The 22,997-nt window shown below is 37.9% G+C and overlaps 2 protein-coding genes and 1 pseudogene across 2 annotated transcripts; 1 reads left to right on the forward strand and 2 right to left on the reverse strand.

Moving 5' to 3' along the window:
* Positions 1 to 6,931: 6,931 nt before the first annotated feature.
* Positions 6,932 to 11,338, reverse strand: LOC114241302 (facilitated trehalose transporter Tret1-2 homolog). The gene is made up of 3 exons (XM_028172088.2): positions 11,234 to 11,338; positions 10,275 to 10,413; positions 6,932 to 8,202 (listed from the first exon to the last, which is right to left on the reverse strand). Exons 1-3 carry the CDS (start codon positions 11,336 to 11,338, stop codon positions 6,932 to 6,934), a joined length of 1,515 nt encoding a protein of 504 aa, XP_028027889.2.
* A 4,772-nt stretch (positions 11,339 to 16,110) lies between these two features.
* LOC149502820 (uncharacterized) lies at positions 16,111 to 18,122 on the forward strand (annotated as a pseudogene).
* A 70-nt stretch (positions 18,123 to 18,192) lies between these two features.
* On the reverse strand, positions 18,193 to 21,866 carry LOC114241384 (facilitated trehalose transporter Tret1-2 homolog). Its single transcript, XM_028172207.2, has 3 exons — positions 21,762 to 21,866; positions 19,777 to 19,915; positions 18,193 to 19,464 (listed from the first exon to the last, which is right to left on the reverse strand). The coding sequence occupies exons 1-3, from the start codon at positions 21,864 to 21,866 to the stop codon at positions 18,194 to 18,196; spliced, it is 1,515 nt and encodes a 504-aa protein (XP_028028008.2). The 3' UTR covers position 18,193.
* Between the last annotated feature and the right edge of the window lie 1,131 nt (positions 21,867 to 22,997).

Consider the following 22,997-nt stretch of genomic DNA (forward strand, 5'->3'; position numbering starts at 1 on the left):
AAATGCGAGCTTAAACAGTAAAAGTAAGTTTAATTATGTGCACGCCTCCTATACGACTTACAAGCAATAAGGCTTTGTTACCTTTTAAAACTATCATCATCATCATCTTAGGCCTTACAGCCCAGGGTGGGCCTTAACCTGGTCCAGTATGTCTCTCCACAAATTGTACTGATTATAAAACGCAGATTACTAATATACCTATCACTAAGTGGGCAACTAGGACTATAAACATCACACAATGAATGCATCCACCCACCTTGAGACATGAGGCCACGTCTCAACAGTATTGGGATAACATTGTTCTCATCAAGTCGAACAATAGATTGCTTTACCAGACTTTTAATACTGGTAGGTATTACGAAAATACTACTATGAATTCGCACGTCTAATTTTAACCCTTACAATTATTAATCGATCCCGGTTCCTGCGACACAAGCTAAGCCCAGCTGTGGGAATTATAAGTTGACACTATAATCATCAATGCTTGTACAAATCGTTATTATTAACTAGACTTGTAATAAAATTTTCATCGTAATGACTTACTTAATATCCAAATAAATTTATTTCGGCTGTTTGATTGAAATTTCGGCCTCATGGCTTGGCGATTACCTTTACATGTATCTAGCCTATGCCTGTCATTCAAACACAGGAGGGTCAGTAGATTTGACAGTTATTAGCATGATCGTTATTGAATGACGGTTGTTAGAGAGATCAAAGTGACAATCTACCACAAAAAAAATAAAAATGGTATCACTACAAAAGCCGTTGGCGAGCTTGAGAGTATACAACTCGCCAGGACTAAAAAATACAATATTGAACATAGCATGCAATAAAATAACGTCATCGTCAAATCAAAACCCGTTTTGTACATACTCATCGTTAAAATCGATATCTTTCAGAGAACAATAATGAAGAGAACGTTAGCACAGAATAATATGCTATGTGGGTCGGAGCGTAGGTGTCTACAGACATGGAGTTCTAACAAATCTGGAATTAAGAGTTTTGCCGATTTCATCAGTCAATTTCTTATGAAAATATTGAATTTTATTTGCGTTGTCTACCTCTTTTTTTTAATACAGCAGCCGTTGTATCTGATATACGGTGATAAAGGACTTTTAGTGTGATAGGGACCTGCCCGTCTCGGTAAATAACTGTCATATTACCTAGTCAGGTCATAAATTCTGTCACATGTTTAATGTAAAATAATTGAAACAAGTTTATTCATTATGTAACCATTCATATACCAAAATGAACTTAACAAAACATAGATTCTTATGACACTAAAGTTTATTCAAAATTACCTGCGTGATTTTGAATACAGGCCTTCAATCTGCGCGGCCAGTCGTCTATCGCAGCACGAACGAGGTCCATGTCAATATCGGCGGCTGCCTTAATCAAGGATGTCTTGAGTGACTCCAAATTGGGATGAGGCTTTGAGCACGCCTTTTCCTCCAAGTGTTGCCATATCTTGTAATCTAACGAATTCAAATCTGGACTGGAGGAGGGCCAGTCTTCGTGCCGGATGAAGTCGATTTCACGCGCCGCCAGCCAGTCTTGTGTGCTCTTCGCTCCATGAGCTGGCGCCGAATCTTGTTGGAATACCCAGTGCCTGTTATTAAACATGGTATGAGAAACAGGTTCTACAAGGTTCGTCAGGACTGTATTTTGATACACAACTGCATTCGTTTTTACACCTTTCTCACAAAAATGTACCTCTGTTAAGCCCCAATAAGAAACTCCCAACCATACCATGAGCGAGGATGGAAAATGACCTTGTTGGACACACGGAATACGGTTGCTCGCTTCTTCACTACTGTGTGCGTACACCTTATCATTTTGTTTGTTGTAGCTCTCTTCTACGGTAAAAATTTTTTCATCCGAAAAAAGAATTTCCCGATATTCTTTCCCGCGTACCGCTTCAACAAAGCGCGGCATCTCTTCAGTCTCAGGTCCATTAGACGAGCATTCAAACGATGTCCTGTTTTTCTTCGATATGCCCGAAGCCCTAAGTCTTCATTTAACACCCTTTTCACCGTGGTTCTGCTTAACCCCATCTGAAGGGCCAACAGTTTCTGCTTACGTTTGGGATTTCTTTGAATTCGCGCCTTCACAGGTTTTATCACTGCTGGAGTCCTAACAGACCGAGGGCGACCACTTCTTGACCTGTCATCTACACTAGAGTCTTCATTGTATCGTTTGATGGTACGATAAACGAATCTTTTGGTTATATTCAAATGTTTCAGTACGTTAAAAAATTGAATTGGCGCGTAACCGCAACGATACAACGCAATAACTGCAACACGGTCTTCTTTAAGCGTCCACTCCATATTTAAAAATGAGTCAAATTCTAAAAGTATACATTTTTATTTTCATGAACAATTCGAAATTCGAATTCAATAAACTTGTTTGTGGCCAGCATTCTAAAAGAAAAGTTTTTACTGTGTGACAATACTTATGACCTGACTAGTTATAAGTCCGCACGGATAGGTGTGGACGAGCTCACGGCCCACCTGGTTTTAAAAGTGATTAGCGTAGCCCATAGACATCTACAATGTAAATACCTACCTACCCTGAGATATGAGCTCTAAGGTCTTATTTTTTACATTACATGGGCTGCCCCACCCTTCAAACCGAAACACATTACTGCTTCGCGGCAGAAATAGGCATGGTGCTGGTGGTACCTACCCATGCAGACCATTAATTACACAAATAATCATTTTGCGGGTTTTATTTTTATTAATAAATAAATAAAATAAAAAGCCTTTTATTTCTTGCATTTTAAAAAAGTGACATTACAAAACTTATAAAAATTGTTGATAATACATTAATAATAATAGATACTAATTCGTCGACTAATACGAAGTCGTCGTGGCCTAAAGGATAAGACGTCTGGTGCATTCGTATGTAGCGATGCACCGGTGTTCGAATCCCGCAGGCGGGTACCAATTTTTCTAATGAAATACGTACTCGACAAATGTTCACGATTGACTTCCACGGTGAAGGAATAACACCGTGCAATAAAAATGAAACCCGCAAAATTATAATTTGCGTAATTACTGGTGGTAGGACCTCTTGTGAGTCCGCACGGGTAGGTACCACCGCCCCGCCTATTTCTGCCGTGAAGCAGTAATGCGTTTCGGTTTGAAGGGTGGGGCAGCCGTTGTGACTATACTGAGACCATAGAACTATATCTCAAGGCACACCTTGAGATATAGTTCTATGGTCTCAGTAAATGTAAATGTAAAAAACGTTGTAGATGTCTATGGGCTCCAGTAACCACTTAACACCAGGTGGGCTGTGAGCTCGTCCACACATCTAAGCAATAAAAAAAAAAAAAAAAAATAATAATTATGATAGAATTCTTAATATAATGTGTATAATATTAGTCGGATCGCTTAAGTTCATAAAATTATAATAAAAGATATAAAAAAGGTTATATTAATATAGCGTGCAGGCATGCAAGAACCCCTCTTATGTGAGGGTGAAGGCCTCCTCCAGACTTTTCCATTTGTCTTTATTTTTGGCCATTGTCTTCCAGTTTTTACCAGCGATTTTTATTATATCGTTGTCCCAACGCGTTACCGGTCTTCCTTTCCTTCTAATACTTGCAGGCCCCCGCCATAGCGTGAGTCTACAGGTCCAGCGGTCATCGCTCATCCTGGCTACATGGCCTGCCCAGCGCCACTTTAACTTTTGTGAGAAATTTAGTGCATCTATAACATTATGTGGGATTTTTTGTATTTTTTATTATACGACGTTATTCCTTCACCATGGAAGTCAATCGTGAACATTTGTTAAGTACTTATTTCATTAGAAAAATTGGTATTTGCCTGCGGGATTCGAGCACCGTTACATCGCTAGATACGAATGCACCGGATGTCTTATCCCTTAGGCCAAGACGACTTAGGTACCAACACCCTGCCTATTTCTGCCGGTAAGTGATCATGCGTTCCGGCTTAGGGCGAGATAGCCGTTATATGTACTGTACAATTTCGACTTAGACCTCATAGCTTAAGGTTGGTAATGGCATACACGTTCTTAATGGGCACCACTATGGGTACCAGTAACATCTTACATCGGGTATCATATAATTAAAAATTGCAATTTTTACTGATCTCCACCCGTGCAGATTCAAAAGAAGCTCTTTCTATGGTCTCTTAATTTAAAACACAATGCCCGAGAATAAAATATCTGCCACACTTTCTCTAAAATACCAATACCACAATGAAATGATTTTGCATTCAATATTACGACACTGGCTTTAAACTTCAATGTTCTGCAAAATATTGGGAGGGGAAGAAGCAAAGAAATAAAAAATCACACACAAATAGACTTACACGTACATGTAAAGATACTTACTATAATAATATGTGCTCTGGTCGAAGGACATGTACATATACATACATATTTATACATATGCATATTTATCGAATACGGCACTAAAATAAGCATGGAAGTTCACACAAAATGCAATTGATTTATTACATAATTTTTTTTAAATATATTTTTTGTTGCGTACATAATTAATTAATTAAACATACAATTTATAATTTTTTCAACTCTAAAATAGTAACTATCATAAAGCTGTGTGATCCCAAAAGTTTGAAAAAGTATAAACAGATATTATAATATTTGACAAATTTAATTTTGATTTATTAAAATCCGTCCAAGCAAGCAAATATTTATAAAATAAACATCTTGATGCTTTTGATCTCGTTGTTTTATTATTTTTTGTGTCAGTGTTTACCGCCTGCCTTTGTTATCGGAAACGTCTCAAATGGGATTTCACATCAAAGTAATCTGCAAAAAGTTCAGGCGCTTCCAGAATTTAATAAGATTACTTAAATACTTTATACCAATGATTTACCTCCCATACCTCTTTGTTTTAAGCAGGTCCACATTTTGCTCCATTGTACAGTGTCAAAGGCTTCTAAAAGTCCACAAAAGTAAGATACATTTCAGTCTGCCATTCAAGACTTTGTTCTATGAGGATGCGGAGAATGTTTGTATGATCTGTGAATGACTGGCCCGGTAAGAAACCGGCTTGCTCCTCCCGAACAGTTTTAAAAATAAGTTCTTGAGGTCCATACTCCGCATATTCTGGCCAGTCACTATCTCTAATAAAGAGCTCTGGGCTAAATGTTACCAAATCCCCATCGCACATTGTCCACTGAAAATGGCGTTGGATAGGACACACCCTACAGCCCAGCGGAGTCAACGCAGCATCAATCGCGTTTGAGTGGCAAACGCGTAGCAGGATAAGACCTGATCACCCTGTACATTCTTGGCGACGCACCGTAGAGAGCGAGATGAGAACTGCTAGTATGACCTGGAGTGATGTCAAGAAGCAAACGCAAGACAGGGCCAAGTGGAGACAACTTGTGAGGGCCCTATGTACCAGCGGGTTACCCTAGAACTTATTTTATGTTTATTCCATACTACGTTCGTAACGTTTGCTTAATGGGAAGTTTGCCTAATGAAGTTGAGGAAAATATGAAAGAATCGCAAGATTCCACTTCACAAGACAGAGCGACAAGAATCCGGCTAGTTCATGTACACATGTTCACATTCCCAATATTTTTGTACACCAGAAACGTGAACCCTGCGAGAAGTAGAGATGAAGAAGAAAGACGCTCTAGACATGTGATGTTGGAAGAGAATGCTCGGAGTATTGTTGACTGAATTCCGTACCAACGAATCTATACTTCGAAAACTCGGCATCAAGCGGCGTTTATCATCTTTAGAACGCTCACTTTTTTTGGTCACGTATGCCACCGAGTGGAGGTGGCTATTGAACAACTTGTGGTCTAGGGCAAGATTGAGATTACCAGGCTACTAGGGAAATTGCCTATGAGGTGAACTGACCAGGTAAAAGGGGCAGTAAATGCTCATCACTACATAAATGCATCAGAAGTGTGGCCATCAGAGAAGAAGAGCGGCATATTGTGAAGCTTGCCACCAAGACCTAAAGTGATAACCACGACCCCTCAGTCAAGTGTGATAATGATAAAGAAGAAAGCCCAATGAAGACATTTCAAAAGCGCAGGCAACAGGTATCGCGAATAATTCTTACATGTACTCGTATAGTTTAAAATTATTTTATAACACAATTTCACATGAATTTAATGATTGAAATTTCCTTCGCGCTCCCGATTTTCCTCTCATTTTTCTTCATCAATGTCTTCGCATAGTATTTTCTTCGCGAGTTGTAGATATACCCAGAACCACTTTTACGGCTTAACATCGCATTATGTATTGTTTTTTTTATTGCTTAAAGGGTTGGACGAGCTCACAGCCCACCTGATGTTAAGTGGTCACTGGGCCCATAGACATCTACAACGTAAATGCGCCACCCACCTTGAGATATAAGTTCTAAGGTCTCAGTATAGCCACAGCGGCTACCCCACCCTTCAAACCGAAACGCATTACTGCTTCACGGCAGAAATAGGCTGGGTGGTGGTACTTACCCGTGCGGACTGACAAGAGGTCCTACCACCAATAAAATGACGACCAGTAAAATTAGTATTACATGTATTATTTCCAACCTTTCGAATACCGTCGTCTGTATAAAACGCGAGATTCAACCTTAAATTTATTGTTACCATGTTTATTCCTTGTGAGTCGACTTTGTGGAGAACCCGTTCGGATTTTTTACCTTGACTTGCTTCAACGAAACCAGTAAAGCGTTTCGGCTTGAAGAAATTGTAACCTAATAAATATTTTAACATAGCCGAGAGTTAATTAACCCGCTGAAGATATTATGTACAAATTAATAATTGTGTAAACAAGATAAATTACAAATGTAAGTAATATTTACTTAGTGTATCATTAATTTTTTTTATGTAATTTTAAGTATTAAGGAAATAACGTAATTTTGTCGAATAGCTAAATAATTAACGAGTTATTGAAAACCAACAAGAATCACAACTAATTAGGTACCCTTTAATAAGACTTTTTTAACATCTTCTCGTCTCTGGACGGGATCTTTGAAATAATTCTCAATCTCTAGTATAGTTTTATCTTTAGTTTCCGGTAAATATTTGTAAACGATTAATGTGAAAGCAGATGCGGACATCCCGTAAAACAGAAAAGCACCGGGTAAACTCAGTGTACGAAATATAAATGGAGAAATTTTCAAAACGGTCGCCATTAAAAATTCAGAAAACAATGTCAATAAAAGTAAGCAAGGCGTTTGGTACCTCCCGCATATTAATTCCCCGAATATAGTGGACGGCATTATCATGGGACCGAGACTTATTGATACGGAAAATAATGTCAAAAATAATATTGACAAATATCTATTCTCCGCAATAACCGAATACTTAATAAGATATAAATATACAGATATGACATAGAGAAATAATATTCCCGAAGTGGCCGAACTTAATAACAATGTACGCCTTTTCAAAATCTTTGATAAAATACAACCGAGCAGCATACCTACTATTGTAATGATGTCCATAATCAGCATGCCATAACTTGACGTCATGTTACTGCCAGTTATTTGATTGATTAAATCCATCGCATACATAGTGCATACTAATTTTCCAGAAAAATGGTACATTGACATTACTACAACAGAAATAAGCATTGGCATATAAAACGCTTTTGTGCTTATAGTTTCATAAATAAACTTCACCTTATTCCCTGCAACATTTCGTTTGTTCTCCTCACACATCTTAATATACTGTTTCTGGGAATCAATCAATGTCTCGAGTTCACATTGGGAATCTTTATCGTACCCTTTCAGCCAGTGGTGTGAAGCGGCACATTCTTCGAAGCGGCCCTTCATCGCCAACCAGTAAGGCGATTCAGGCCAAAATACGACGGTCAAAGGGTACAAAGAACAAATAAAGGCGATGTACCCGATGTTTTTCCACTGCAAAAAAACTCCCGTCGCATTAGCTACCCATATACCCCAAAAGAAAATTGTAGATTCAAATATCATGAACATCCCTCGATATTTCGGAGAGGAGTATTCCGTTATAATGACAATCAATAAAGTCATGTTGCTTGCTAGAAGCATGCCTTGCATAACCGCACTGATTAATAAATGCGTTGTATTGGTACTGAAGTAAAATAACACAAAGGATATCAAAGTAACGAGACAGATTATTAGAAAAGGTATTTTTCTTCCAACATATCTTGTCAAGAGAGGTATCAGGAATACCCATGGCAGCGCGCCGTACCCGTGGACGGATGCTGAAAAATAAAAATAAATATTGTTTACCAAACAATTCGATTAAAACATTACGGTACGTCTCTGTCTTTTATATTTTCAGACTTCATTCACAGTCATGAACATTGACGAAATTAATGCCTAAGGCATTCTCTATCATATTAACTGGAACCGCTGCGTTCATCGACAGTGCGTTTCCAGAGGTCTTTTTTGCCACGTACCATCCGACTATGGAACGAGCTCCCCTCCATGGTGTTTCCCGAGCGCTATGATATGTCCTTCTTCAAACGAGGCTTGTGGAGAGTATTAAGTGGTAGGCAATGGCTTGGCTCTGCTTCTGGCATTGCTGAAGTCCATGAGCGACGGTAACCACTCACCATCAGGTGGGCCGTATGCTCGTCTACCTACAAGGGCAATAAAAAAAATAAAAAACACCTTGGCTTAAATTACTTTGTTTCCAATCTAGTAAAATTTATTAAAAAAATTAAATGTATTATATCTAAATATTTTCTATACTTATATATTAATTTTGAGACGATTCTATAAACATACCTAAAATCATTTGCCAACTCTCAAGTTGAACACAAGTCCAATACTGATTGTTCTGATTTCAAGAGGGAAAGCATTCCAGATAAAAAAGTCTGTACGAGAAATACAAGGAATGGACAAACTATAAGCGTACTATACTAGAACTACACAAGAGAGACAATGAAAACATAATTGATAGGAGTGCCGAAAGTAGGTAAAAGTTTGGTAAAAAGCAGGGGACTGGTAAAAAGTAAGGGATTGTAAAGGAGACTGAAACGATTACATACATTTTGGGCCCCAATGTAACGTGATGAAACTAGTATGAATTAATAGATTCAGATTTATCAGTATCTTGCTGAAAATTATAAAAGTTTTCTCAATCTGAGAGCAGAGTTATTAAAGATTTAGTAAAAGTTAGGTTATGTTACAGTCTCTATAAAAGAGCTGAATAATAACTTTTTTAAGCATAAGTAAATGTTTATTATATCCTTTGGATAATCTTTGATACTCCTTACTCGATAGAAATTTAAACCGATTGCAAAATAAACGGAATGTATGTAGTGTCCACGCTGCACAACTTTTTTTTTTTATAACAACTAAGAGGCAAACGAGCCAGACGGGTCGCCTGATGGTAAGTGATTCACCGCCGCCCACGGTCACCAGCGTTTACGCCAGTGCGTTGCCTACCCTTCAGGTAAGAATATGCTCTTTTCTTGAATAACCCAATGTCGCAGTTGTTGGGGAAGACCGCTGATGGCAACGAATTCCAGAGATTTACTGTGCGTGGCAACAAACTGTTTTTAAAACGCATTGTAGTGGAACGCCAACCATCCAGATGGTTGATTGATTGATTACGATTGATTCATACAAAAATGGCAATAATGGCACTTCTATCGATAGTCTATGGCTGATAATATATTCTAAGTCGTTACTTATTTTATCTATCATTAGAGGTTATAGTCTTCACACTCACTTGTACATAGAGCTAAAAGTAATCTGTATGCAAATGATATGCCTTTTGAAGTTTGTTTGTTATGAGACTTATAAATATTTAAAATTAAATAAAGGAGATAAAATGCGTATAATATGTTTTATTTTATTTTTCTCATTTGATACTTCCTCTAACTCGTAGTCTAATCTGCCAATACAACGCTTTCACTTACATTCAAGAATATTATAGATCCAACTTGCAGTTGATATTATACATACCTGCCTATCTCTGCCGTGAAGCAGTAACGCGTTTTGCTTTGAAGTGTAATTTTTTTTTTTTTTTTTATTGCCTTTGTAGGCAGACGAGCTTACGGCCCACCTGATGGTGAGTGGTTACCATCGCCCATGGACTTCAGTAATGCCAAGGGCAGAGCCAAGCCGCTGCCTACCGAGCAACCGTTGTAACTATACTGAGACTTTGGAACTCATATCTCAAGATAGGTGGCGGCATTTACGTTGTAGATTTCTATGGGCTCCGGTAACCACATAACACCAGGTGGGCTGTGCGCTCGTCCACCTTTTTAAGCAACAAAAAATATAAATTTAAAAACAAAGAAGGGGCAATAGAAGAACTAACTTAGCCATGAAGCCATGCTCTCCGTGACTGCGTCTGTTGAGTTAGCTTCTCTTCTGATCTGTGGGATCATTACAGTTGGCGCTCCGAAGCCCAAACCAAGAACAAAATAAATCGACCAAACACCGCTTGATACAAACATCTGAAAGAAAAACAAAACCGGCTATACGATATGTATACGTATATACCATAATATCTATACATAGGTATATGTGTATTTATGTTTGATACATCTACAAAATGTTAATAAATATGTGTAAGAGGAAGCCTGAAAGTGGCACCTGTGACAGAGAAGTTGAGAAGTGCGCGTTTGGGATGGTATGGACATGTGATGAGACGAAATGAAAATGAGGTTAGTAAGAGAGTGTTAACTATGAATGTGGAAGGATATAGAGGAAGAGGTAGACCTAAGAAAAAATTGATGGATTGCGTGAAAAACGATATGTGTAAGATGGGAGTGAGCGAAGAAATGGTATATGATAGAGGAAGTATGGAAGGAGAAAACATGTTGCGCTGCCCCCAGGTGACTGGGAGAAGGGCAGGAGTACATCTACAAAAATAAATACTAATTTTATTGCTTATCAGGTCGCGCAATTCATTTACATAATTACTTATGTGAATTAGAGCTTATTTTAAACTCGCACGGGCGTACGTATTAGTGACTTATTATTTTTTGCTAAAAACTGAATCAATGTCATAGTTAAGAAGTAACTGTCAAATAACAAAAATGTTTGGACATAATGTTATATAAAGTCGGCTGCGTTGGATTCTATCAAGCAAGAGGTAAGGCAGTAGTATTCTTGCGTTATTAAAATAATACTCAGTCGTGATTTTTCATTTCATTTGGATTTTTTTTCCATAAAATAGTTAATTATTTCCAATCACCGTTTATTATTATTAATGCGTAGAAATAAACAAACAAGAACAGGAGATATCCTTACGAAACTTATAAAATTACGTACTTGTCTCCAAAGATATATCCGTTTTGTTTCAACGTTGTCGAATTCGATTTCCTTTGTTTCATTAACCGCATTGCTTACCACGTCGTAAACACAAGAATCCATCATAGATCGAATGCTTAGCTATATTTTCTTTACACAAAGTATGGATTACCTAAGCCCAGAAATTGTAAAATTAAGATTTATAAACACAAAGAAATAAAAATAGCAATGATCACGGTCACGCATCGTTAATGCCAGGGGTACTACAACTCGCTCCTACTTCTCACTGAAGCTATTAGAGATAAACGTTGTTCTGGTAACAACTAATGCAATGGTAAAAAGCAATAGAGAACTATTTCTAGCAGTATCCTAGAGATTTAAAAAAATTTAAGGGAATTCAACAATTTTTAAGAGAATCGATTTATCAAAACTATTGAACTTTTCGAAATAAAAAAATATTTAATATTTAAACGGACGAAATGGATATTTTGATAATCCCCTAGATTTCTTCCGTCTAACCAAACAATCTTGACACTTACGAAATAGCACTATTATGCACAAATTAATCCTCCTCAGAATTTGAACTGCTTTTGTTCAATTAATTTTCATTACTTAACGTATTTTACAATTTAAATATAATACGACCAACGATATTAACAAGTGTAATGATCAACTCATGTTACCCTTTTCCGTTATTTAATCTACACGTATAATTTTATACTATTAGTGGTTTGATATTTTATTCATGTTCTGTTAATATTCCAGTTTATGTATGTAAATAAATTAGAGCGCTTATGTCTCATAGTTCATGTGTGTCTTCTACGAAATATGGAAAGTTTCACATCATTTACCATCCAACCGCCAACCGCCGATTTGACTTGGTCGGACCATCGCTAATTTCCTTCTAGGCGACGCTCCTACTTTTACCGGAATGATAAGACGCTCTGTGGAGTCATTTTCTCGTTGGGAGGCATGTCCAAAAAATAATATTATTCGCACATATACGAGCGCTGAAAGATGCTGCTTAATGCCGTTAAAGACAGTATAAGCTCAATGTAATCGATGACAAATATTGACACGAATTAGCTGGGCCTGAGGTTGAGAAGCTTTTTACAACATTAAAATCACGAATTGATTTTTTTTGAAGCTTAATCCTAATTATATGAAAGGTAAAAATCAGACAATCGACACAGTTATAAGTTTTCCCACTATACAGTGGGAGAGATAGAGATACTGTCATCGAATACCTAACTACAAATTACCCAGCTCTTTTGCATTCTTTATTTTTCTTTGTGACATAACGACAAGAAGCCCGGTATACTTGTTTTAATCTATGCGACTGTGCCAAGGCTCGAATCTCGCGGGTAGGTACAAATTTTTCTAATGAAATACGTACAGAGTATTTGGTTCTGATTGACGGAATAACATGTTTCAATAAAAATCATACCCACAAAATTTATAAATTTACATAGCTAATACTTGGTGGCGTTATATTTATAATGAACCCGCACGTGTACATACAATTACTCTGCCTATTTCTACCGCAAATTATCTGATTTAGAGGCTGGGCATTTAGAGGCTAGGTGGCGATATTCACAGTGTGATATCAGATGGCTCTGGTATCCAAACACCCCATTTATCCCATCTGAGCAATAAAAATACAATACAAAGATGCATAGATAAATAGTCAAAATATAAGTCAAATAAGTGGGGACAAGAGTATTGTATCAATAAATCAGCTTGAGCAATCAGAGCTATCTCCACCTTGTCACAGAAGATTTGTACGGAATTAATGATGAGGGCTTTTCTTTCGGAGCATAGCTGGATATTCCTCCTTGTAAAAATAATATGTACTGAAGAAATTTTATCTTACGTTTATAAGTATAAATTTAAACCACGTCAATTAGCATGGAAGTTTCATAAAAATAATATTATTGGAAATAAATATCATTTAAGTTCGTCCATTATAAAAAATACACAATAAAAAGAGTAAAATAAAGAAAAAACTTTAGAAAAAGAATAATTTATTTACAAATAATTACCAAACTTTATATAGCGAGTTAATTTTTAGTCAGTTTAGTTTTATCGATGAATATGTAAAAAAAAATACATTTAAAGCCCGTTTTATAACCATTGGTATGTCACATTTATTTTTCTATCTTTATTTTCTAACACTATTTTATATGTAAATTAAACTGTACGTAGGGTTCTTGTTGTCATAGAATTTAATAAATATAGAATTAGCAGAAATTTTCGCGCGATCGTCTAACGACCCGCCTAGAATGGTTTTCGGTTTATTCTTGCATTACTAATTTATTATGTGTTAGTAAGCTATTTAAAGATGTAGGGTATTTTGTTTATTTGACTGTGTGGCCTAGAATAGCTCTATCCGTTTTCTTTTCGTGGGGGTCGTCAAAGAGGACTAATAATAACTGAAAAACAGCAGCAGCGTTCCCAGAGTATTATAGTTGTATTCTACGATCACCGATAGGCGACCGACACTAGTAACAAGTATTCTTGGCTCTCACAAATTTTTCCCACTATTCTGCCTATGTCACCGAGAAGCGGTCGTGTATTGGTTTGAATGGTGGAAAAACCGCTGTACAAGTTAATGCAGAGTTCGACCTCAGATCTCAAAGTGGGTGGTGGCATTCATGACATTCTCATGGGTCTAGGGTCTAGCCTATTCATTCCACACATCTAACGTGTGGAATGAGCGTTGAACGAAGAGCTCTTTAGCACATCTATACAATAATAAATAATAATAATTTAAGGAACCTATTCGTTCGTGTTTTGATTGATTTGAAAATAAATTAAATATAAAAAATAAATAGTCCAATTGGTTCTTCCAGGTGGGTTTCTGTAATAGTTTAAGCGGCAAACGTTTCAACAAATTATTATATTCATTAATATTTCAAGTCAATTTCAGTTAGGTGTCGCCGGAATTCACTGGCTTTTTAAAAAGCTAATAAATTATAAAAGAATAAACTTAGGATGAGATTAACAGGTGAAGGACCGAGATTTTTTGCGATTTTTTCCAAAAGTAATTAATTGCATATGGATAAAGAATTACTCAAATAAGCTATTCCTACTGTTAGTTTTTTCATTATACGATTATATGGTCGAATAGTCCCCCCTCAATATGTTATTGCTACTACTCTCGATGAGCCATGGGGGTCCGCGTTTCTTACATATTCAATAGTAAACTTGCGGTCAGGGATATTCTAGGCGGGTGAGTTGCGGCAAAGTAATAGTATCCACCCACAGGGACCGCTCTGGTCCTTAACCTGTTAAACTGTTGAGAACTAAAAATCAATTATCATCAATTAAGAGTTTGTTAACTTACAAATTGGAGTCGATAAAATTTATAACACAAGTTTTTAAATTTCACTAAACCTATTCAATTTAAATATAAAACTCTTTCATATAATATTCTCCATATAATATTCCTTCACCTTGGAAGTCAATCGTACATATTTTATTAGAAAAATTGGTAGTTGCCCGCAGGATTCTAACACCTGTGCATTGTTACATACGAATGCACCGGACGTCTTGGGTCACGACGACTTCACGACTAAGCAAAACTTCATTACATAATGACATTTGGGTGAAAAATAAAAGACGAACTAACGATACACCATAAACTGATACATACACAACGATTAGCGACAAATAACATCTTGCATCTATAATTTTGTTTAAAATGTTAAACTGAAAATCGTTAATATTACACAAAAATTATAAATACATACATATTTGTTTTAATTTAATTGTTATTCGTTATAATAACCATATATTTTGATTAATAGTGTTTAATCCTTTATTATTATTTTTCATCTACAATCTTTTTTTTTATTTATTGCTTAGATGGGTGGACGAGCTCACAGCCCACCTGGTGTTAAGTGGTTACTGGAGCCCATAGACATCTACAACGTAAATGCGCCACCCACCCTGAGATACAAGTTCCAAAGTCTCAAGTATAGTTACAACGGCTGCCCCACCCTTCAAACCGAAACGCATTACTGCTTCACGGCAGAAATAGGCAGGGCGGTGGTACCTATTCGCGCGGACTCACGAGTGGTCCTACCACCAGTAATTACGCAAATTATAATATTGCGGGTTTTTGCAAATTATAATCACATTCAAGTATTTTCATTTACAGCATCCATAATTTTATAGGTCGCGTTGTAACCCGCTCGAGTTTATTACAACATGCTTTTACCTCTGCCGCGAACCTATAACCGATTTCAGTTTGCAGCGTTTATTTCATAGCAACAGACTTTGAATTAGTGTCTTCAGATAGAAGACGTTTCATTCACTTCTTGATTAAATTTTAAGTATAGAACACATAGTACACACGAAAATTAGATAAAATTAATTATTGTCCTGTATTTATTTTTTAATAGCGAAATATTTACGTTGTTTGGTTAAAAAGCTAAAAAATTAATCAGTCATGTTAAATTAACAACAAAAAACATTATAAGAATTGTAAGAATAATTCCAATAAGACTTTGTTGGTTGATGGGGTAAATTATGACAAGCAACAGCGTCCATCTAATAAAGTTGCAAAAATTGAGGGGAAAGTGAGTGATGGAGATTTAAAGGGTGCCGACAACACACAACTGTTATATTCATCAGATTCTCTAGCTCCGAACAATGCCGACACTCTTCTGGCGTTGAAGTCGAAACATCCTGCACCTTTAACACCTGTCAATGTGCCCCCAGTCTTCCACAACTTTGCCTCGTGTGTCTCTTGATGATTCTCACCACAATTACATCTTTTAAAAACGGTTCAGCAGGCGGACTATTCCCCGCAGCATTTCAAGGATTTCATCAATGTTTCTGCTGGTGATATCGGACAGTCTTTACTTCAAAGTATAGTCTTGCTTGTTAATTTAATGCTGGCGGGAAGTGCACCTGACAGTATCGCTGATATTTTGTATGGAGCGAATTTGTGTGCTTTGATAAAGAGAGATGGCGGTATTAGGCCTATCGCTGTTGGCAGTACACTGCGCCGCATTGTATCCAAGCTTTGCTGCAAAGAGGTTCTGCCGATATTCAGTGGGATGTTCCAGCCGATACAGTTGGGCGTCGGTACAAAGGGCGGCTGTGAAGCTGCGGTACATGCGGCTCGCACCTTTCTTAAGGGGGGTGGTGCCGAAGTATTGGTAAAGGTGGATTTAAAAAATGCATTTAATTGTATCAATAGGAATGCCTTTCACAAAGAAGTGAAGGAACACATGCCATCTATCTATCCCTACCTTTATCAATGCTATGGTAATCCATCTAAGCTGGTTTATAAAGAGAATCTTGTGGAATCAGCGACGGGTTGTCAACAAGGTGATTTTTAGTTTGGGAATACATCCAGTTTTGAGGGAGCTGAATTCCAGCCTAAATTTATGGTATCTAGATGATGGAACATTGGGAGGGGATATTTCCACGGTCATAAGAGATATAGAATATCTAAAATCTGCTTTAGCCACTTTGGGTTTAGAGCTCATTTTTTGATAAGTGTGAGCTCTTTATCAATGCCTCTTGTTGTTCCGTACCAGTTTCTGACGTTTTTGCAAAGTTTAATACCGCAGCGCCCAACATCAAAGTTGTTGATGAGAATTCTCTGATGTTGCTAGGTGCTCCCATTTTGGATGGATCGATCGACGCGTATATTGATGAGCAGATTGAGAAATTTTCTCAGTGTTCCAACAATTTATTTGAAATTAACTCTCATATGGCTTTATTCATCATAAGACACTGTCTATTCGTACCTAAATTTACATATGTGTTAAGATGTTCTTTCTTATGGAAACATAATAATAAACTTAATTCTTTAGACGAAATGATAAAAAATATTCTGTGCCAAATAATTAATTGTAATTTGGGTGACCTCTCTTGGGAGCAATGTGTCCTGCTAGTACGTTTTGGTGATATCGGTGTACGTAAAGCATCAGCTGTTGCATTGCCGGCCTTTCTTGCTTCTCTCCGTCTCATAGTCGGTAATGTTCTCAACCCCTGTATGGGTTCCGTAGAGATTGTGGGTATGTCGGAGGCTGGATCGGCCTGGCAGTCTTTGTGTCAGGCGGATTTTCCTACTTTACCGCATTTGCAGCGTCTTTGGGACACTCCACTTTGTCAATGGATACAGCAACGGTTGCTACAGTCATATGATAACAGCGTGGACATTGCTCGTTTTCGCGCCGTTACCGAAAAGGAATCAAGTTACTGGCTCCAAGCCTATCCATCGTCCAATACAGGCACATTGTTGGACAACAACGCTCTCTTGCTAGCTATTGGCTTATGGTTGGGGGCCCATATTAACGTACCACATTTCTGTGTCTGTGGCGAGTACGTCAATGAGCTTGGACATCATGGACTCTCGTGCCAGAAAAGTGCTGGGCGCATTCCAAGACACGCGTCTTTAAGTGATATGGTAAGAAGGGCGCTCACTACAGTCAATGTTTCGGCTGTCTTGGAACCCATCGGAATTTTGAGGTCAGATGGGAAAAGGCCCGATGGAGTCACACTAATTCCATGGTCAGTTGGTAGGTGCCTGATATGGGATGCTACTTGTGTGGATACTATGGCTCCCTGTCATTTAGATGGTACTTCCTCCCGCCCCGGTTCAGCTGCAGCTTCAGCAGAAATTTTAAAAAAGCGGAAGTATTCGGGTTTGGTGTCTTCTTATTCTTTTTTGCCTTTCGCGGTTGAGACGATGGGCCCTTGGGGCCCTGAAGCAAAGAAATTTTTAACAAAAATCTCCAAACGCTTGAAGGAGGTTACACATGATGCTAAGGCTGGCTGGTACTTTGCACAGAGAGTGAGTCTGGCTGTCCAACGAGGCAACGTAGCCAGTATCTTGGGAACTGTGCCTCCTTCAAGCGCGTTGGAAGATCTGTTCTACTGTGTGAATTGATTTATTTAATTTGAATAAAGAAATTACTTTGATTTGATTTTTTGTTAATAAATTAATTCGATATAAAAACATTACCTATGCTTTATCAAAACCCTCTCAACATCGTTTTGTCTCTGATTGGGATCTTTGAAATAATTCTCAATCTCAAATAACGTCTTATCTTTAGTTTCCGGTAAATATTTGTAAACAAGCAATGCGAAAAAAGACGCTGATAGCCCGTAAAACAGAAAAGCACCGGGTAAAGTTAGAGTACGAAATATATACGGAGATATTTTCAAAATAGTTGCCATCAAAAATTCAGAAAACAATGTCAATAAAAGTAAACAAGGCGTTTGATACCTTAAACATATTAACTCTCCAAATATAGTGGACGGCATTATCATGGGACCGAAACTTATTGACACGGAAAACAATGTCAGAAACAATATTGACAGATATCTATTCTCGGCAATAACCGAATACTTAATTAGATATAAATATACAGATATGACATAGAGAAAGAAAATCCCCGAAGTGGCCGAAGTCAACAACAATGTACGCCTTTTCAAAAACTTTGATAAGATACATCCGAGCTGCATACCTACTATTGTAATGATGTCCATAATCAGCATGCCATAACATGAGGTCATGTTGCTGCCAGTTATTTGATTAATTAAATCCATCACATACATCGTGCATACTAATTTTCCAGAAAAATGATACATTGACATTACTACAACAGATATAAACATTGGCATGTAAAACGCTTTTGTGCTTATAGTTTCATAAATAAACTTCACCCTATTCCCTGCAACATTTCGTTTATTCTCCGCACACATCTTAATATACTGTTTCTGAGAATCAATCAACGTCTCGAGTTCACATTGGGAATCTTTATCGTACCCTTTCAGCCAGTGGTGTGAAGCGGCACATTCTTCGAACCGGCCCTTCATCGCCAACCAGTAAGGCGATTCGGGCCAAAATACGACGGTCAAAGAGTACAGAGAACAAACAAAGGCGATGTACCCGATGTTTTTCCAGTGAGAGAATACTCCCGTCGCGTTAGCGACCCATACTCCCCAAAAGAAAACCGTAGATTTGAATATCATGAATATCCCTCGATATTTCGGGGAGGAGTATTCCGTTACAATAACAACCAACAAAGTCATGTTGCTTGCTAGAAGCATGCCTTGCGTAATCGCACTGATCAATAAATGTGTTGTATTGGTACTGAAGTAAAATAACAGAAATGATACCAAAGTAACGAGACAGATTATTAGAAAAGGTATTTTTCTTCCAACATATCTTGTCAAAAGAGGTATCACGAATACCCATGGAAGCGCGCCGTACCCGTGGACGGATGCTGAAAAATTGAAACAAATATTGTTTACCGAACAATTAGATTAAAACAAACATTTTTGAATTTTTTAGACTCCATTCAAATAAATGAACGTTGACGAGCTTAATGCTAAGGTATTCTTTATCAATAAAGAACACGCACAACAATCGAAAAAAGGAGATAAAATTCGTATATGTCTTATTCTTATTTTCTTATTTGATACTTCCGCTAACTCGTAGATTGTTCTGCCAATCCAACGCTTTCACTTACATTCAAGAAAATTATAAGCCCAACTTGCTACCGATATAATACAAAGAAGGGACAAAAGGGACTCACTTAGCCATGAAGCCATGCTCTCCGTGACTGCGTCTGTTGAGTTAGCTTCTCTTCTGATCTGTGGGATCATTACAGTTGGCGCTCCGAAGCCCAAACCAAGAACAAAATAAATCGACCAAACACCGCTTGATACAAACATCTGAAAGAAAGAAAAAACCGGCTATACTATTAATGTGTATATACTTGGAGAGTAATGGCTAATGGAGACCACTTCGAATAAGCTTTTTATACTTTAAATTGTTTTATATTTATGTATTAAACTAACACACTGTAAAAGTAATAAATGTTATTTGCAATATATATTTTTTTCCTTTGTCTCAGTATTTATGGCAAGACTAGGTATATGGATATATAATATAATATTATAAGCGCGAAAGTTTGTAAGAATGTATGGATATATGTTTATTACTCTTTTACACAAAAAGTAGGTACCTACTGTGTGTATTTGAAACTTTACAATAATATATAATAATAGCTTACACATCAGAATAACACTTAAGCTATAAATTATAAACATATAGTGTGAATTAACCAAAATATAATGATAACTGTCAAATAAGTATGAAAAAATCTGCGATCTACGAGCCGTTCTGTATAGGGTCGCTCGTCCAGACGGCTGGCTGATCCTTCGGCTGGTCGTAGGACCGTCGAGGCGATTCGCCCGGTCCTTGTTGATTGGGTGAATCGTGACAGAGGACGTCTCACTTTCCGGCTCACGCAGGTCCTCACTGGGCATGGTTGTTTCGGTGAGTTCCTGCACCGGATCACAGCCGAGTCGACGGCAGAGTGCTACCATTGTGGTTGCGACTTGGACACGGCAGAGCACACGCTCGTCGCCTGCCCCGCATGGGAGGGGTGGCGCCGTGTCCTCGTCGCAAAAATAGGAAACGACTTGTCGTTGCCGAGTGTTTTGGCATCGATGCTCGGCGACGACGAGTCGTGGAAGGCGATGCTCGACTTCTGCGAGTGCACCATCTCGCAGAAGGAGGCGGCGGGGCGCGTTAGAGACGCGCAAGCCCGCCGCCGTCGAGCGGGGGCCAGGGAGGCGGATCTCGCCCAAGCCCTGGCCCTCTCAGTGTTTCGGGTCCCCCTCACATGTCGGTCTGGGGACCGGCGAGGGAGACCTAAGAAGACGACGTGCAAGCTGCTCTGCACGCGTTTTACGCAAGAGCATCCGGGTGATGGAAGGCCGGCTATCCTCGACCCACGCTGGTTCTGGTCCAGCGGGGTATTCCGTTGGATAGCTCACTCTAACCGGCGCCATCTAGGCGGGCTTCGGATAGCCTGCCGACCGAGAGGACTGGTGGTTGTGGCGCCGACGACCGCCGATCCGGCGTCCCGAGGGGGAGGGTGATAGGAGAGATGTGCTCCGCACTAAACGCTTCACTTTCTCCCATTTGCCTTTTCATGAGTTCTGTCTCATGCGAGGTTTGGACGTTGGTTGTGGAGCGACAGGAGGTGTTAGTCAGTTCGACTCTGACATACCCCGCCCTCCGTCTCCAGTGGAGGGCGGAAGTCCAGCGATATCCTCCTGACCAAAAAAAAGGGTCGCTAGTGATTTATACATCTACAAAAATAAATATATATTTTGTTGCTTATGAGGTCGCGAAATTAATTTGCATAATTACTTATGTTATGACTTATTTTAAGTTCGTAGACCCGTACGTATTAATTACTTAGGTTATTTTATGCTAAAAACCTAATGAACATAGTTTTGGAGTAACGTTATAACAAAATGTTTGGACATAGTGTTTTACAAATTCACAGATCCATTGGATGGAATTGAGCAAGAGAAATGGCAATAGAGTTCTTGCGTTATTAAAAGAATACTCCGTAAGTACTTTTTGGAAACTTTTGGAATTTAATTTGGAAACTTTTGTAACAAAAAAGTTAATTTTTCCAGCACAATTTATTTTTCCAGCACAATTTACTATTAATTACGTACAAATAAATAATACCTATAAATAACCTATAAAATTACGTACTTGTCTCCAAAGATATATCCGTTTTGTTTCAGCGTTGTCCAATTCGGTTTCCTCTGTTTCATTAACCGCATTGCTTACCACGTCGTAAACACAAGAATCCATCATAGATCGAATGCTTAGCTATATTTTCTTTACACAAAGTATGGATTACCTAAGCCCAAAAATTGTAAAATTAAGATTTATAAACACAAAGAAATAAAAAAATGTAGGATAATTTTCTTGTTTAAATTTGTGAACTAACACACGGCTTACTTTGTTTTGGTACGAAATCCATAGACATCACCACGAATGCCACCATCCACCTTGAGACAAGAGGTTCAAGTCTAAGCTATAACTGCAGTTCCACTCTTTGAATCGACATCTCGGGAAACATTAGTAGGAACATATTAGTAGGACCTACCGTGCAAATTGCGCAAAGTAGTTTTTTTAAAACCTTTTTGGTACACATATCCATAGATAAAAATCTAATTAATTTTAATCACATCGCTTTATACGGGTACACCGGGCGTCTTCTCATTTAGGTCATGACAGATTCTTATTACTTAGTACAATTATGTTGCCACTAGAGGAAAACGGGTTTGTAGCCCACATCATAGCAAATGGTCATTATCGGTAATGCTTAGAATACTACAATTCGAATCCTACTTCTCCCTGATGTTATTAGAGATAGACGTTGCTCTGGTGACAAATAGTGCAATAGTAAAAAGCAGATGAGAACCATACCTTAGCGTACCTTAAAACACACTGTGTAAAACACAGAACGAACCGAAGCTCCAGAGGTTCCAAACGATTTAAATAACGATTTATAATAGAAAAACTTTTATGGACCAAAATTAAAACGAATGCTATGCTGTAATGCAATGTTTTCAAGAGATTCGGTTTAAGCCGGTCAAAACTTCTGAAATAAAAAACAATTAATATTCGAACGAACGAAATCGATCTGTTTGATAATCCCCTAGTATTTACGAGTATTACGTCTAACCATACAACCTTGACAATTACGAAATAAATAGCACTATCACGCACAAATTAATCGTCCTAAGTTTTTGAACTGCTTTTCTTCAACTTATTTTCATTACTTATAGCTTTTTACAATTCCAATACAACCAACCACATCAACAATATTAACTCATATTATCGTTTTTCGTTATTTAATCTAGACGTATAATTTTATACTAGTTTAGTAATGTAATATTTTAATCATGTTTTGTTCATGTCTCAGTTTATGTATGTAAA

This window comes from Bombyx mandarina, chromosome 06, assembly GCF_030267445.1.
Source record: "Bombyx mandarina strain Sakado chromosome 06, ASM3026744v2".
Taxonomy (NCBI): domain Eukaryota; kingdom Metazoa; phylum Arthropoda; class Insecta; order Lepidoptera; family Bombycidae; genus Bombyx; species Bombyx mandarina.